The sequence below is a fragment of the Lytechinus pictus genome, chromosome 12, assembly GCF_037042905.1.
Source record: "Lytechinus pictus isolate F3 Inbred chromosome 12, Lp3.0, whole genome shotgun sequence".
In the NCBI taxonomy this organism is placed as follows: Eukaryota; Metazoa; Echinodermata; class Echinoidea; order Temnopleuroida; family Toxopneustidae; genus Lytechinus; species Lytechinus pictus.
In genome coordinates, this window is record NC_087256.1 from 28,954,898 (window position 1) to 28,969,530 (window position 14,633).

The window sequence follows — 14,633 nt, forward strand, 5'->3', positions numbered from 1 at the left end:
TAACAGGAAAAAGTGGTCAACCAACAGCCTATTATTGATTGTGAACATCAAGCAGAGCATAGAAATACACCATGATCTACATGTATCCAATCAAATGTCTAATAAATTACCAAACCTTAAAAAGGTAGTACATATCACTCATTCAATGAACAAGGTTATGATATAACCTTGTTCTCTGTTACATCTCCATGTGTGGCAAAAGGTTGGCAATGTTTGGCTAATTTTATCTTTTTTCTTTGGGACAAATGTTTGATTTTTTTGCACTGTCAGTTTCCATTACAGCTATTCATCATATAAACTGGCTCTTAAATAAATTTGATTCTTTAAATTATTTTTTCTTAATTAAAAATAGAGATTGAAAAATGGAAATTTTCTTGCCATATTACTTTCCACCAATAGAAGGCGAACACAAAAATATGCCCTAAATTCAAGTTTTTGAGCGCTCTGGTGAATTATTCCCAAGTTATTAATGAAAAATAAATTGCAACTGTATGAAAATTAGTAATTTTGGTCACAAAAGTGATATTTTAATAATTTTTTATAAAGTGTGTGCTCTCTACAGCATTGGCATACCATAGTCCTACCTGTAGATTCCCCACAGGCAGGATGATTGCAGTGAGCAAGTGGTACATATCAATGATAAATTAAAAGGAAATATGAGGAAATTTGAATTGCTTATTAGTAATCAATAAATAGAAATCTCTAGAAGATTTGGTTTTATAACATAAATATTATGTTTAGATCCAAGTCTTATCTGTACATCCATTTACCGTATCATAAATTACAGCCTTATTATAAAGCAGTGTAACATTTTTAATGAGAAGTTTGGTTAAACTTACTGTTATGCCTTGATCCATAGGCAATGCCAACAAACAAGGCTGAGTACCTTGCAAACTGCAAAGACAAATAAAAAAAGTAAATGGTCATGAATTTTACAACTTGTTCAACTACATGTAGTTAAAATGTCTTACGAATACATGTACAAGAGTGTAAAACTGTACATTATGCACTGAGTGGCTAATGTAGGATGGGGGAGACTGAAGTGGACATACATGTTCTCTTTTTTGATAATTTTGAAGATGTGATCCTAAATTTGCGAGAACGTTCATGAATTCAGAACAAAACCACAGATTTTTAAAAAAAATTTAGCGGTTTTTTGCCACCGCCGCGTACGTCTGGAAATATGGTGCAGATTCCATTTTTATAAGGGCAAAATTTAACTTTTTAAAAGATGATTTGGGAGTTGAAATCACAACTTTCATGGGGTGAGTGATAGTGCCTGTGTATAACTGTTTGGTGTGTGATGTGGTGATTGACTGCTGGCTTGTGAAATGGATTTGCCATGTCAAAAATGTCAGACAAAATGAGGCACATGTCGAATTCAGAATCCAAGCGCATTACTCTTCTACAACATGCAAATGACATGTAGTCTAGCTAGTCTGATGATAGATAGATCAAGAGAAAATAAGCAAAACTTGTCTAAATATTGCCATTTATTCTCATTTCAGCACACAGGGGTTACTAAGGAGCAAGATCAGTTGTAATCAACAATAGCCAGGAGGCTCCTAGAGAGTAAAAATCATTTTAATGTATGCTTACTCTCCACGGAGCCAGGAATTCCTTCCCATTCATCTCCATGTACCGCCAAAAAACCTGAAACTTTCGCCCCCAAGATTTCTACTTTCCTTCTAAAAGATCATCTAGCCCTAAATCATGTAAATGGGATACAACTTTGTCTTCCGCTTGGCGACAGCAGCGCGATCTGCGTGCTGTCGCCAAGTGGAAGACTAAGAAATCAAGATGGCGACGTAAACACAGCCGTAAGCTCTTCCCATCTTTTCATAACATTTTTCTCTTTTTTTCACGAATTCTTCTTTAAAAACGAAATCGATATCGCAGAAATGTTGGAAATGATGTTGAAGAACCCTATGTACATGTTTTAGGGCTAGACCTTTTAGAGGGAAAGTAGAAATCTTGGGGGCGAAAGTTTCAGGTTTTGTGGCCGTACTGCGTGAATATACCTTGGCGTCCAATGCGTCAGTGGGGAGTAAGCCTACGTTAATGTACTATGTAGAGTAGATGACTTTTACTCCCCAGACGCCGCCTAGCCCTAGGGCTAGGCGTAACCATCGGGCAAGTCTCCTCCGTCTTTTCATATTTTTCTCATTTTTTAAAATGAATTCTTGATTAAAAATGGAATCGATAGCCTTGAAATGTCCGAAATGAAGTTAAATTAAAGTACACTACAATACATAGTCATAGGCTAGCCGCTAGAATCTAGACTAGGCTAACTGTTAGATCTGATTCTGACTTTTGGAAGGAAAGTAGAAATCTCGGGGGCGAAAGTTTCAGGTTTTTTGGCGGTACATGTAGGCCTAGATGGTCTATATAAGGAGATGAATGAGAAGGAATTCCTAGCACTGTGGAGAGTAAGCATACGTTAGTAAATGATTTTTACTCTCTAAACCTCCTGGCTAATCGACAACACGTACAGCTGGGAATATGCTAGTGAGCTTGCGGTGCAGCGAAACACGGGTGGCCATTTGTATCACTAGCGCACGCAATTCTTATACATACATATCCAATAGGTTTGTCATAATTCCGTGATTTAATCATTCGAATTACACAGGAAATAAATCACCAGATATAGAATATTACTTGTGCGATTCACCTCGCAGTGAGTGGTGCGGCGATAGCGTTCACTCAAGAAATGCGAAAATATATTCAAAATAATAAATTAAATTTGATACAGTAGAAAGAGCCTAAAACACATAAATCATGTTAACTATTTTAAAATCTATTGCAGTAATTCAAAAAGTGAAAAGAAACCGATAACCAGTAATTTACCTTGATCAAAGGAGAAACTGCAACTGGAGCGGGAGCCATTTTTGCCAAATTTTACTTTACCGGAATCCGCACAATCGACCTATACACTAGATCGATTCGCCAAACAAATGTCGACCTCAAGTGCGACGAGTGATTGATTTAGGTCAATGGTAGGTCCATGGTATAATTGATATATGGTTTAACTAAATGTTTGCCAATTCACCAAAATATAACAATGGATTTAAACATCAGTGGACTTCAAGGAATAACCTCCGAAATTTCGAAAGCTTGTTTTCAGTGGATACGTCCTCGAACGAGGAGCCGAGAAGGAGAATAAGGAGCTATTGAGCGCGCTTCGCGCGCTCAATAGCCTTGCAGGTATACATACTGATCTAATATAGAGACATGCCGTTAAAAGGATGTAGGCCCTATCTAACAGATCAAATGACGCTAGCGCGAGCTGAAATTTGTGTAAAGGCCCTATATAAAACATGACAAGGGGAGGCGCGATAGCTCAGTCGGTAGAGCGGGGGTTTCGGATTCCGGTGACCCGGGTTCGATTCCCAAGTGGTGCGCTAGTGCCCTTTGGTAAGGCATTTATCCTCATTACCAGGTCCCTCGGAGAGGACCTTAAGCCGTTGGTCCACTGGTTGCTTGCTCACAGGCATTCGTGCTTTCTTAGCAGTCAGGTAAAACAACCTCGGTATGACGGGGGAGCGGAGCCCGGAGCGACGTATACGCGCGAGAAATTTTTGTATTTTTAGAATACAAAATTGATCAAAAATTAATGTAAGCACTTTGACTATATGTTATTTCGATTTCGAATGAGTTATTTTTTTTAATCATAGAAGACCACAAATAGTGGGGGGGGGGGGGGGGGGGGGGACATTAATATTGTGTCGTCCCTCCCTTTCCAGAAAGTGAGGGGGATCGACACGTCCTCCTGGAATTTCCGCCCAAGTGACCGCCTCTTTTATTCTGCCCAGGACCAAAATCCAGTTGAAACCAATTAGAGCAAAACCAATTGAAACCAGTTGGCCAACTGGTTTCAATAGGGAAATTGGAACAACTGGAACCAATTGAAACTAGTTGCCAACTGGTTCCAGTTAAAACCAATTGGGCAACTGGAACCAGTTGGCAATTGGTTTTCAATTGGTTCCAGTTGAAACCAATTAAGCAACCAGTTGGCAACTGGTTTCAATTGGTTCCAGTTGTTCCAATTTCCCTATTAAAACCAGTTGAATCCAATTGGAGGTAACTGGTTTCAATTGGTTCCAGTTGAAACCAATTGGAGGCAACTGGTTTCAACTGGAACCAGTTGAAACTAATTGGTTTCCAACTGGATCCAATTGGAACTTCCAGTTGGAATGACTTAATTAGTTACAAATTAATTAGATTTTGCACTAACTATTGCTCATGCCAACAAAGAAGCAGTGCTATATGTCTATAATACCAATGTAAAGGGCATTGATAAATAGACTTTCATAATGTATATATATTTACATGAAAGATCTTCAAATATATGTATTTGTATTTGATGTAATTTGGTAACAGTTAGTGGTGTACTAAATATCTTATAATCTGTTTTAATTATAATCTATAACATTTATGAACATGGTTTTCACTGCTAAGCATTCTAAACACTTATCTGAAACAAGTATGGTACTTGAAATAGAAAAGAATTAAATAGATACATTTTAAATGATGATGAATCACATAAAACATTAATCTGTGCACACTGGCAGATAATATGCAAATTAACTGGTTTCAATTGGAACCAGTTGGGTAACTGGAAAATTTCCAATTGGAAACCAATTGGAAATCATTTCCAGTTACCCAACTGGATCCAGTTAGGATTTCCAGTTACCCAACTGGTTCCAGTTAGGATTTCCAGTTACCCAACTGGTTCCAGTTAGAAATCATTTCCTGTTGGAAGTCATTTCCAGTTACCCAACTGGTTCCAGTTAGAAATCATTTCCAGTTGGAAGTCATTTCCAGTTACCCAACTGGTTCCAGTTAGGATTTCCAGTTGCCCAACGGGTTCCAGTTAGGATTTCCAGTTGCCCAACTGGTTTCAATTGGTTTCAACTGGAAATTGTTATTTTCCAGTTAAAACCAATTGAAACCAGTTGAAACCAATTGAAACCAATTGAAACCAGTTGGAAATCCAACCGGTTTCAATTGGATTTTGGTCCTGGGTGAGCTGACGAAAAATCGCATGTGTGTCATTTGTCCAGAGTCCAGGACGAAAGTGCAGTTTGATTCACCGATGTTCCACAAAGGCTGCTTTGACAATAGATTAACTATGTTGTAGAATCCGTCTCCGTCACAAATACGAAAACTCCATAATCTCGAAATGAGAGTGGATTCGGATTCACATATGAGCTTCTTGCAAATCGTTTCTGACATGCAAGCATACGTTGTTTCTAATCTAGCATGCTGCTTGAAAAATAAACTGTAAAGGTCAAGTCCACCCCTGATAAATGTTGATTTGAATTAATAGAGAAAAATCTAACGAGCAAAAACGCTGAAAATTTCATCTTAATCGGATGTAAAATAACAAAGTTATGACATTTTAAAGTTTCGCTTATTTTTCACAAAACGGTGATAATTATGCACAACTCAGTGACGTGCAAATGAGACAGTCGATGATGGCCCTCACTATTTCTTTTTTTTTTTAGATTTGAAAAAAGGGCCAACTAGACTGAACCATAGTATTAAAGAATGGTAATTCCACATATTCAGGGAGGAATTGTTTCACTTCACGAGTAGAAAATTAGAATATTTCGTATAATAGAATACAAAAGAAATAGTGAGTGGATGATTTTATCAGTCTCCTCATTGCATACCGACCAGGATGTGCAACTATTTTGTAAAATTAAGCGAAACGTTAAAATGTCATAACTTTCTTATTTTACATCCGATTTTAATGAAATTTTCATTGTTATGCTTGTTGGATTTTTTCTTTTTATTGAAATCAAATTTTTATTGGGTTGGATTTGTTCTTTAAGTATTTGATCTAAGACAAAAAAGAGATTGCATTCTCAATGTGTCAAATTTTGTAATTAAACCAAATTTGATTATTATTCATTCTGAAAACGGATCAGTTTTTTTATCAGTCTCACATACCCGTATGCCTTATCCATACCCCCCCCCCCCCCGCTGAGAAAGAAAATACCCTGAACACAAAAGACACACAGGAATCAGTAAGACCATGAGTGCGACCGTAATACTTTAATATGATATAATTTTAGAAATATTACAGAGGAAAGTTTCAAGAACAAAGCTCGTCAAAATCCCATCGGATGGTGTACAATAAATGGGTTTTATCGATTTCTATTACTTGTATCGCGTCGCGATTTTTTTTTAATAACGCATTTAAATGCAATAAAGTACCAATAACTATACTAATGAATAGATATTTCAATACTTACGAATCAGCAACAATGTAACGTAATAGTACTGAAAGATACTGTATACAGAGCATTTCAATTTCAAGACCTACTTAAAAATATTGAACTATCTAGATGTACAAGCTACTTTGAAAGGTTTAAACTCACTAGAAGAAATAAAAGTTTTCAAAAGTTTCCTGTTTCTACTAAACAGTCAACAGACAATAGATAAGGCGCATATTCTGAGCAAATAAAACTTTGATTTGTCGAAAGCTTAGTAACATTCGATAGCATAAGGAGCTAAACATTTTGTGGCTGCACAACATGGTAAATGAGGAAACAATTCTGAAAAGCTGCGTGCGAGCGAAGACTGCGAGCAAACATATTATTTTTGTGATAGATTTGAACATGCAGAAAATAATATCAATTATGTAATTTTTTTTTCTTTTCCTTTTCTCCTTTTTCTCTTTGGTTGTCTTGCTACATACATTTTGTCCCATATAAATTAGTACTTAATATTTTACGTACTGTATCTATTTCAGATATAGAAATGAAGCTGCTTATTGGGTATTTAGCTGTAAAATATCACAATTAAACAATGTCAACCATATACTTTAAAGACAGCAATTTACTTATAATAAATAAGCGATAACGAAATAAAGAAAGGGGCGTTATTATACACAAAAATATTGAGAGAATAGAACATTTGGATACCATTTCTAAAACACAAGAGAAGGAAGCGAAAATATCTACATACATTAACGATTAAGTGATTATATCATTGATTTAGTATAGGCAATTTAAATTCAATATGCATTTCCCTAAGAAAGAGCAGATCCATATAATATCAGCAAAACAACCATAAAAGCCGGTCCAATGGGCAACTTATAAAATATGACAAGCCTTTAGTGATATAAATAGGCCTACCGTTGGCGTTCCATTCACCGCCTCTCACCTACTCTAGCAGTGGGGCCTATACAAAAAAACTGCTTATTTGAGAATTTAGCAGTAAAATATCACAATTAAAATGTCAACCATAGTCATGTATATTATGTATATGTGCTTAAAATAAGCGATATCAAAATATATTTGAAGAGTAGAAAATATGCGATTTCTAAAACATTAGAGAAAGAAGCGGAAATATGAACTGTACATACTTAAATGATTAAGTGATTTTGTTAATTTAGTATAGGCAATTTAAATTAAATATGCATTATCCTAAGAAAGAGCTGCCCCTTATATCAGCAAAAAAATAATCATAAAAGCCGGTCCAATCGGTAACAGACCTATAGTGATATAATAACAATGTTATACCGCGGGGCTCCATTCAACACCTCTCATCTACTCTAGTAGTAGGCCTGTAAAAAAAAATGATGAAAGGCCAGCCCAATTATGAAATATGATATGCCTACACACTTTAAAGAAAGGTTCATATAATAATGGAACGGTGCAATCTTGCATCGTAAGCGAAGGTACATAACTGCACCTTTTTGCATCAGCATGCCAATTTGCAACCTAAAAGATGCAACTTTGCACCTTTAAAATAAAGTTTGCGTCCAAAGGATTGATATTTTGGGTGCAAAATTGCACCTCTTTTATTGTGAAAGAAATAAAAGGTACATAACATGGGGTTTCCATTTACATAAGAGTAAAAAAAATGGTCCAATCTTTCTGGTCTTTGAGCACCTTCAAAGTGCGACTTTACATCTCCTGGTCTTGGATAATCTTTAAAATGTGCACCTTTACGGTCTTTTGGAGTACTTTAAAGAGTGCAACTGTGCACCTTTCTGGTCTTGGAGCACCTTGCAACCTGATACCTTTCAGACCATAGAAAGTAAAGGTAATTCCAAAACTAGTGTGGCATTGCATACAGTGCTCGTGGGAACATTGTGCTTAATAGAGTGTAATACAAGTCAGTATAAATAATATTGTGTAATATCCCATATAATATTATACAATTAAACAAGGTAAATAAATAACTTTGATTGAAGGATCATAAAAAGAACTGTTTTTGTATTCTTTGGAAATAGCTCTTAAGGTCTTATTCGAGTTTATTATTACTTCGTATCCAGTGCATTGATTGTAAGTAGCTAATTTATTTGTTTTGACTATGATGGTAGTTATATATTTCTATATTGAATATATTTTACATTTCATACTCCAGGATGCGATGATTAGCACCATCCACTACGTAAGCAAGTGTCTTTTCACCCTTTTGGGTGACGGTAATCCCGCGAGCATAATTGAATCCTTCTCCGAAAGCTCCGAGGAAATCTCCATTTGGGGCGTAAACCAGAACGCGCTCAGCACTCCATCCTCGCATTAGACCACTCCGAACAGTCACGTAGATATTGTCGTTCTGGTCCAACGCAAGCCCACGACAGTCCCACGCCTTGCCGTTATGTTTGACGTCAATGATGCGAACTGGCTGTCTCTTTTTCGGATTAAAAACCTGCACCCTTCGGTTCTTGAACTCGGACACAACCAGGTTACCTTTTGAGTTCATGGCCAGAAACCAAGGAGCACTGAGCTGTCCCAGAGCTGACCCTTGTCCCCCAATGATGAAGGTACATTCTCGATGTTTGTCGAATTGAAAGATGCAGTGCTTCTGACAGTCCGCCACGTAAACAGAGCCATCTCTACCCACTGCTATCCCGCAAGGTTTCTGAAGCGTCTCCTTACCAAAAACCTGAAACGGGACAAAGTTTTTGAACTCGACGACACAGTGATTGTTGAGATCAGTGACTACGAACGTTTCCCCCGTCCAGGCAACGGCGTATGGATCAAACTTTCCCATGTCGGTACTTTCGGGCGAACAGAACTTGTTGGCAGGGCGGAATTCCGAATCAAAAACCTGAACCTGGTTGTTGGACTTGTCCGTAACTACAAAAATGTTATCATGCTTGATGATATCGTGTGGTTGGTTCATCGGCGGTTTGTAGGTCTTTAAGAGGTTACCACGGACCCCTGATACTATCTTGACAGGACTTCCCTTGATTTCGCTGCCGCAGATCTTCACGTGGACCTGATAGACACCTACATGGTTAAGCCAGACTATGGCCTTACAAACACCACCAACAGGTACTGTGTCAGGGAACTGGATACGCTGAGAACATTGGCCGTTGGGTGACTCAAGAACCCCGTCTACAGATGACATCAAACCAGTTCCAACCATTGGATTCCCTCTGCTTCCACGCAAGGTTAAATGGACTTCTACCTTGGATCCAACTGTGGCGTGTGCTGCTGGTAGTTGTAATGTTGATTTCGAAGCATCGGGGACAGGAGAGGACATGCTTGACGCCATTATTGCACCTGCATAGAAGACAGGGACAATAATCAGATTAACATGATTAATGATAATACTTATTGGTTTACAAGCGAGTAACTTCCCTGAAAAATACTCAATGACTCGGGGGGGGGGGGGGGCGGACAAATTGTAATATTCTGCCCCAATTAAGTGAGATATAACAATGCTAATCATATCTTAATTACAATAATAAAGACTGACACATTACAGGCCCTAATCATTACGGAACTTTTATTTTATTCGGCAAAAAATACATATAAAACCAAATCAATTAAACAAAATTACTTCAACAAAAAAGATAAATTGTTGGGGTATTAAAAAACATGGATGCACCTGGATGAGCTGCAATGGGTAAAGCTGACCAAATTAATGTATAGTCCACGGACCGCTTAACCCATTGGCCTACCCTTTCCAGGTGGATCTGTGTCATATTTCTATGGGACATGGATTATAATAACGTATTATTATTTAAAAAGATACATATGAAATATTATAAATTGACAGGAGACAAAGACATATGGTCCGTATTCTGAACTACGTTCGATACATCGTGAGACAACTGGTTATTTCTTCTACTCAATCCTTCACCACCAGCGGCGTAACAGGAGTCGGTGGCCGGCCGGCGGGGGGGGGGGGGGGGGCAAGAGCCAAAAATTTCCCGGTCATATCATGGTATAAACAGGCGTAATGGTGACTGTAATGAGGCGACGATTTTGAGAAGGCCAGACATTGCGTATCAGGCAGAATTTATCTTTTTTTTTTAAAGTTGCGAGCGAGCGTAGCGAGCGAGCAAAATTTTTGACATTTTTAATACAAAAATTCAATTGTGTGATAGATTTTGACATGATATCCAGAAAATTACATTTCACTCTTCTCTCTTTCCATTCCCTTTTTTGTGGTCTGTATGCCACTGTAAACATGATTCTTTGCGGCAGTAGCGTGAAGAGTAAAAAAAAAACGAGAGGAGCAGTATATGGCGCATGTGCTAAAAAGCTGCTTGATATAAGTCCCGAGCGAGCGAGAAAAAAAAAACACTTTCATGAAAATCTAACTTATGGATTTTTTTGACATTATATTTAGTAAATAAAATCATATCCTACACTTTTTCCCTTGCTTTTCTTTCCTCCTTTTTTTTCTTGGTTGTAGAACTTTTGGGGACCATGGCCCAACCCTTCCATACTCATATACGGCAGTGCTATGCGGTTGGGGTCCGTCTGGAGCCCCCGGAACTTCTTGATATCAAAACCATTTAAATCTCGCAGATTGCCGCTATTTTTAATCAAATCGCGGGTATATACAGAATATAGCTTTTACACAACACATTTATTCAACCCAGTTGAACCAAATATTTTGAGGGGACAAAACAGCAATGTGGGGAGAAAAAAATCGCCAGCGAGCTGGAAAAAAAAATGCCTATAGAGATTAAATTCTAATTATGTGATAGATTTTTCCATTATATTCAGCAAATAACACATTTCACTGTTTCCATTCATTTCATTATACGTTGTCTCCTATAATTTGTTTGATTTCCTCTTGGGTGTGGAACCAAGACACCCCCCGGGCCTGTGCGCCAGTGATCGAACGTAAAGCTTATAATGTAGGAAGGGTCCCTACAGGGGAGCGTTATAGAGCAATTTGAAGGTTATAGATGAAGAGCCCCTACTGCGTGAGGTCTGGGGCAAAGCCCCGGTAGCTTATTTGCATAAAATTTAGCAAGCTTACAGCACAATGCAGGGGCCGCGGAACCGGGGGGGGGGGGGGGGCTTCAGCCCCCCACTTTTTTCCAAAACCGTGTACAAAAATGTAAAAATGACCATATGATTGTGATTTTTAGCATGGTCAGCCCCCCACTTTTGGCTCAGCCCCCCCACTTTGAAAACCGTTCCGCGGCCCCTGCAATGTTTGCAGTCCACCTTTCTTCCCGCTCTTTATTTTCTATCCTCGGCAGCCAGGTCATGTTATTAGGTTCTTTTTTTTCTTGTTCCTTTTCTTTGTTTTTCCAATTTAGCTTTTGACTAATTCCATTCTACCTTCATTTCCCACTATTGTTTGCCATTTTGTCATCTTTTAATTTATTTGTTAATTTAATTGATTTGTTCTTTCTCAAATGTTCTTTCGTTCCTTTCCCGATTTCCTTCCTTTTCCATTAAAAAAAATCTTCGTTTTCTTTTTACTTTTCCCTTTTCTTCCCCTTTCCCTTTCTTTCTTTCTTTCTCCCTCCCTTTTCTTTTTTCCCCGGTTTTTTTTATTTTCCTGGCGAAATCCGCCAGGGGGCAGCTTGCCCCCCGCCTGTTACGCCACTGTTCACCACGAAGAACCTCTTCCACATCATCAGGGAATATATTATTTCATTTTAATTTCTATCAAGAAATCACTTGGCGAGCGGAATTCAATTCCCAAGATTTCTACTCGTTCACGTGAATCCACAAGAAGAATAATAAAACCCACTAGCAATATCTGTGTGAATGAAAAATTAGTAAATTTCCTTAAAATCTTAAACCTAGATCTTTTCGCCTCAGAATCGCATACAATAACATCCAGAATTAGATTTCTCATTTACACAGTAAACTATATAGCACATTGTTTAAGACTGTCACTCTAACAACAAGTTGTTAAAACTTTTTTGTATTTTTTGTAAACTTGTTTAAAAAGTTTAAACAATAGTTGTTAGACTGACGGGCTTAAACAATGTGCTTAAAATGTTAAACAGTGTTTTTACAGTGTAGTACACACACTCAGCAGTCCATTATAATTGTTGTAATCATTGTTTAAACTTTTAAACAACTTGTTCAACATTTTTTTAGAAAATATGTTTAAAATGTTTAAACAATAGTTGTTAGGGTGACGGGCTTAAACAACATGCTTGAAATTTTAAACAGCGTTTTTACACTGTAGCACACACACTCAGCAGTCCAATATACTTAAATGACAAGTCCCCCCAACAAAAAAGTTGATTTGAATAAAAAGAGAAAAATCCAACAAGCATAACACTGAAAATTTCCTCAAAATCGGATGTAAAATAAGAAAGTTATGACATTTTAAAGTTTCGCTTAATTTCAAAAAACAGTTATTATATGCACATACTGACTGGTATGCAAATGAGGAGACTATGACGTCAAACTCACTATTTCTTTTGTATTTTATTATATGAAATATTCTAATTTTCTCCTCATTGTCAAGTGATAAAACGATTAATTCCTCCCTGAACATGTGGAATTAACATTGCTTAATAATATATGTTTCAGTCAAGTTGGTCCTTATGGTCAAATCTATAAAAAATGAAATGTTGTATAATTCAAACAATAAAAAACAAAAGAAATATAGTGAGTGATGGACATCATCGACTGACTCACCTAGTTGTGCATAATTTTTATCACTGTTTTGTGAAAAATAAGCGAAACTGTAAAATGTCATAACTTTCTTATTTTACATCTGATATTGATGAAATTTTCAGCGTTTTGCTAGTTTGATTTTTCGCTATTTATTCAAGTCAGTATTTTCCTGGGGTGGACTTGACCTTTAAAAACCAATTATAGTCTTGTGATTTTATTGGCAGACATCTAGTGGAACATCCGTCCTTATAGTGTTTCTTTTTACTTCCTCATTGCTATGTATTTAATAAATCCGTTCCACTTATATCGTAGCCATAGCTATAGCATGGTTAACAAACGTCATTATGCATGGCTGATAATAATAATTGTGATATCTGATATTGAGCTGGTGCCCCCCAATGCCGTGACCCAAGGTACACCACTGCAACCAGGAAATTATCAACGCAAGGAGAACATGCACGATCCAACTTCCAGTGTCAAGCGACGAATGCCTCCACCACGTGGCATTACATTACATTCATTTCCCCGCCAATTAGCTTTCCCGCCATTTCCCTGCATGCCACAAACATTTTGATAGTGAAAACTGGCACTCATTCACCGGGCTCATTTATTATTCCGGTTTATCATCATCCTGAAGTGGGCTTTATCGCGTTTTGAAGTAGGCAAAATCGACAATTATTAAAAGTACAATCACTTACTCTGACTTAGGTCCGTATATACGATCAAATTCGAAGTTGTTACCCCTTTTCTCAAACTGGTTGATGTGTCTTGAAAGCACAGTTAATCTGAAATACTATTACTGATATAGAAGGGGATAAGAGACGTCAAGGGCATGCATGTGATGAAGAGTCTAGACTTTGAACTTCAGCACGCATGGTAGGTCAATATCTGGATAACCTACAAATTCCCCGGCCCCATATGGTCCCCGCTGAAGCCTTTAGAAAAGTGAGAAATATAATTTGGGCGTGCGGTGATCAAATAATTGTTTAGCTCATGATCATAACGATCACATACACAGTTGGCATTCAGACGCCATTACTTCCCTGCTTATACTACAGTGCGTATCAAAAAAAAGTTTACACTTAGAAAAAATCCTGTAAAATTATACATTTGTAATATCCTTAAGATTTTTCCACATTTTAACATTGGTACAGATCCATTAAAGCAAATGACGATATAACTGTCGAAAAATATTTCCGCTTGAGTGAGCACCACTTACTTTTGAAAAGTTAGTGAAAAATGATTTGCGCAGAACTTTGAAATGTTATGCGAATAAAGGTAGACCTTAATCATGAAGAACACTTGTAATTTAGCTTTTGCTTTACACTGAGCTATGATTTACATGAAATGGCTTAGGCTCGATTTTCATTTTGTTAATCATTGTCAAGCATGGAAAAAGTGTGGAGAAACAAGTATTTTAATGAAAAATGAAATGTAAACCCACTTTGAATGACAAAACCTAAGTGAAACAAGTGGAACGCCTCTGGCAGTCTCGCCTGCATTACGCAATTTAATATAGCAGCAGTGCTAACTTTGAAAACTACTATAAAATAATCATTCACAAAAACATCATTCATATAATGACATAATACCACGTTCATTGACCATAAATGACATTTGAACGGAGACTTAAGACTGTCAACTACACCCATGTCCACATTTCATTCACTCTATCCATAAACTTTCAGTTATGATGGCACTTCAACAATTACCCCAACATGGCCTAAGTTTATTGACCTTAACTGACCTTTGACTTGGTTTTGTGACCTGAAACTC

General features: G+C 37.3%; 1 protein-coding gene and 1 long non-coding RNA gene across 2 annotated transcripts; both read right to left on the bottom strand.

Moving 5' to 3' along the window:
* Positions 1-841: 841 nt before the first annotated feature.
* LOC129273110 (uncharacterized) lies at positions 842-2,937 on the bottom strand. The gene is made up of 2 exons (XR_010295207.1): positions 2,848-2,937; positions 842-894 (listed from the first exon to the last, which is right to left on the bottom strand). It is a non-coding gene; the product is annotated as an uncharacterized LOC129273110 (long non-coding RNA).
* A 3,104-nt stretch (positions 2,938-6,041) lies between these two features.
* LOC135156144 (E3 ubiquitin-protein ligase TRIM71-like) lies at positions 6,042-13,804 on the bottom strand. Its single transcript, XM_064107607.1, has 2 exons — positions 13,556-13,804; positions 6,042-9,530 (listed from the first exon to the last, which is right to left on the bottom strand). The coding sequence occupies exon 2, from the start codon at positions 9,520-9,522 to the stop codon at positions 8,365-8,367; it is 1,158 nt and encodes a 385-aa protein (XP_063963677.1). The 5' UTR covers positions 9,523-9,530; positions 13,556-13,804; the 3' UTR covers positions 6,042-8,364.
* Positions 13,805-14,633: the final 829 nt, after the last annotated feature.

What these genes read in the sequence shown, in the direction of transcription:
- LOC135156144 (XM_064107607.1), bottom strand. Translation starts at nt 9,522, where the DNA reads ATGGCGTCAAGCATGTCCTCTCCTGTCCCCGATGCTTCGAAATCAACA.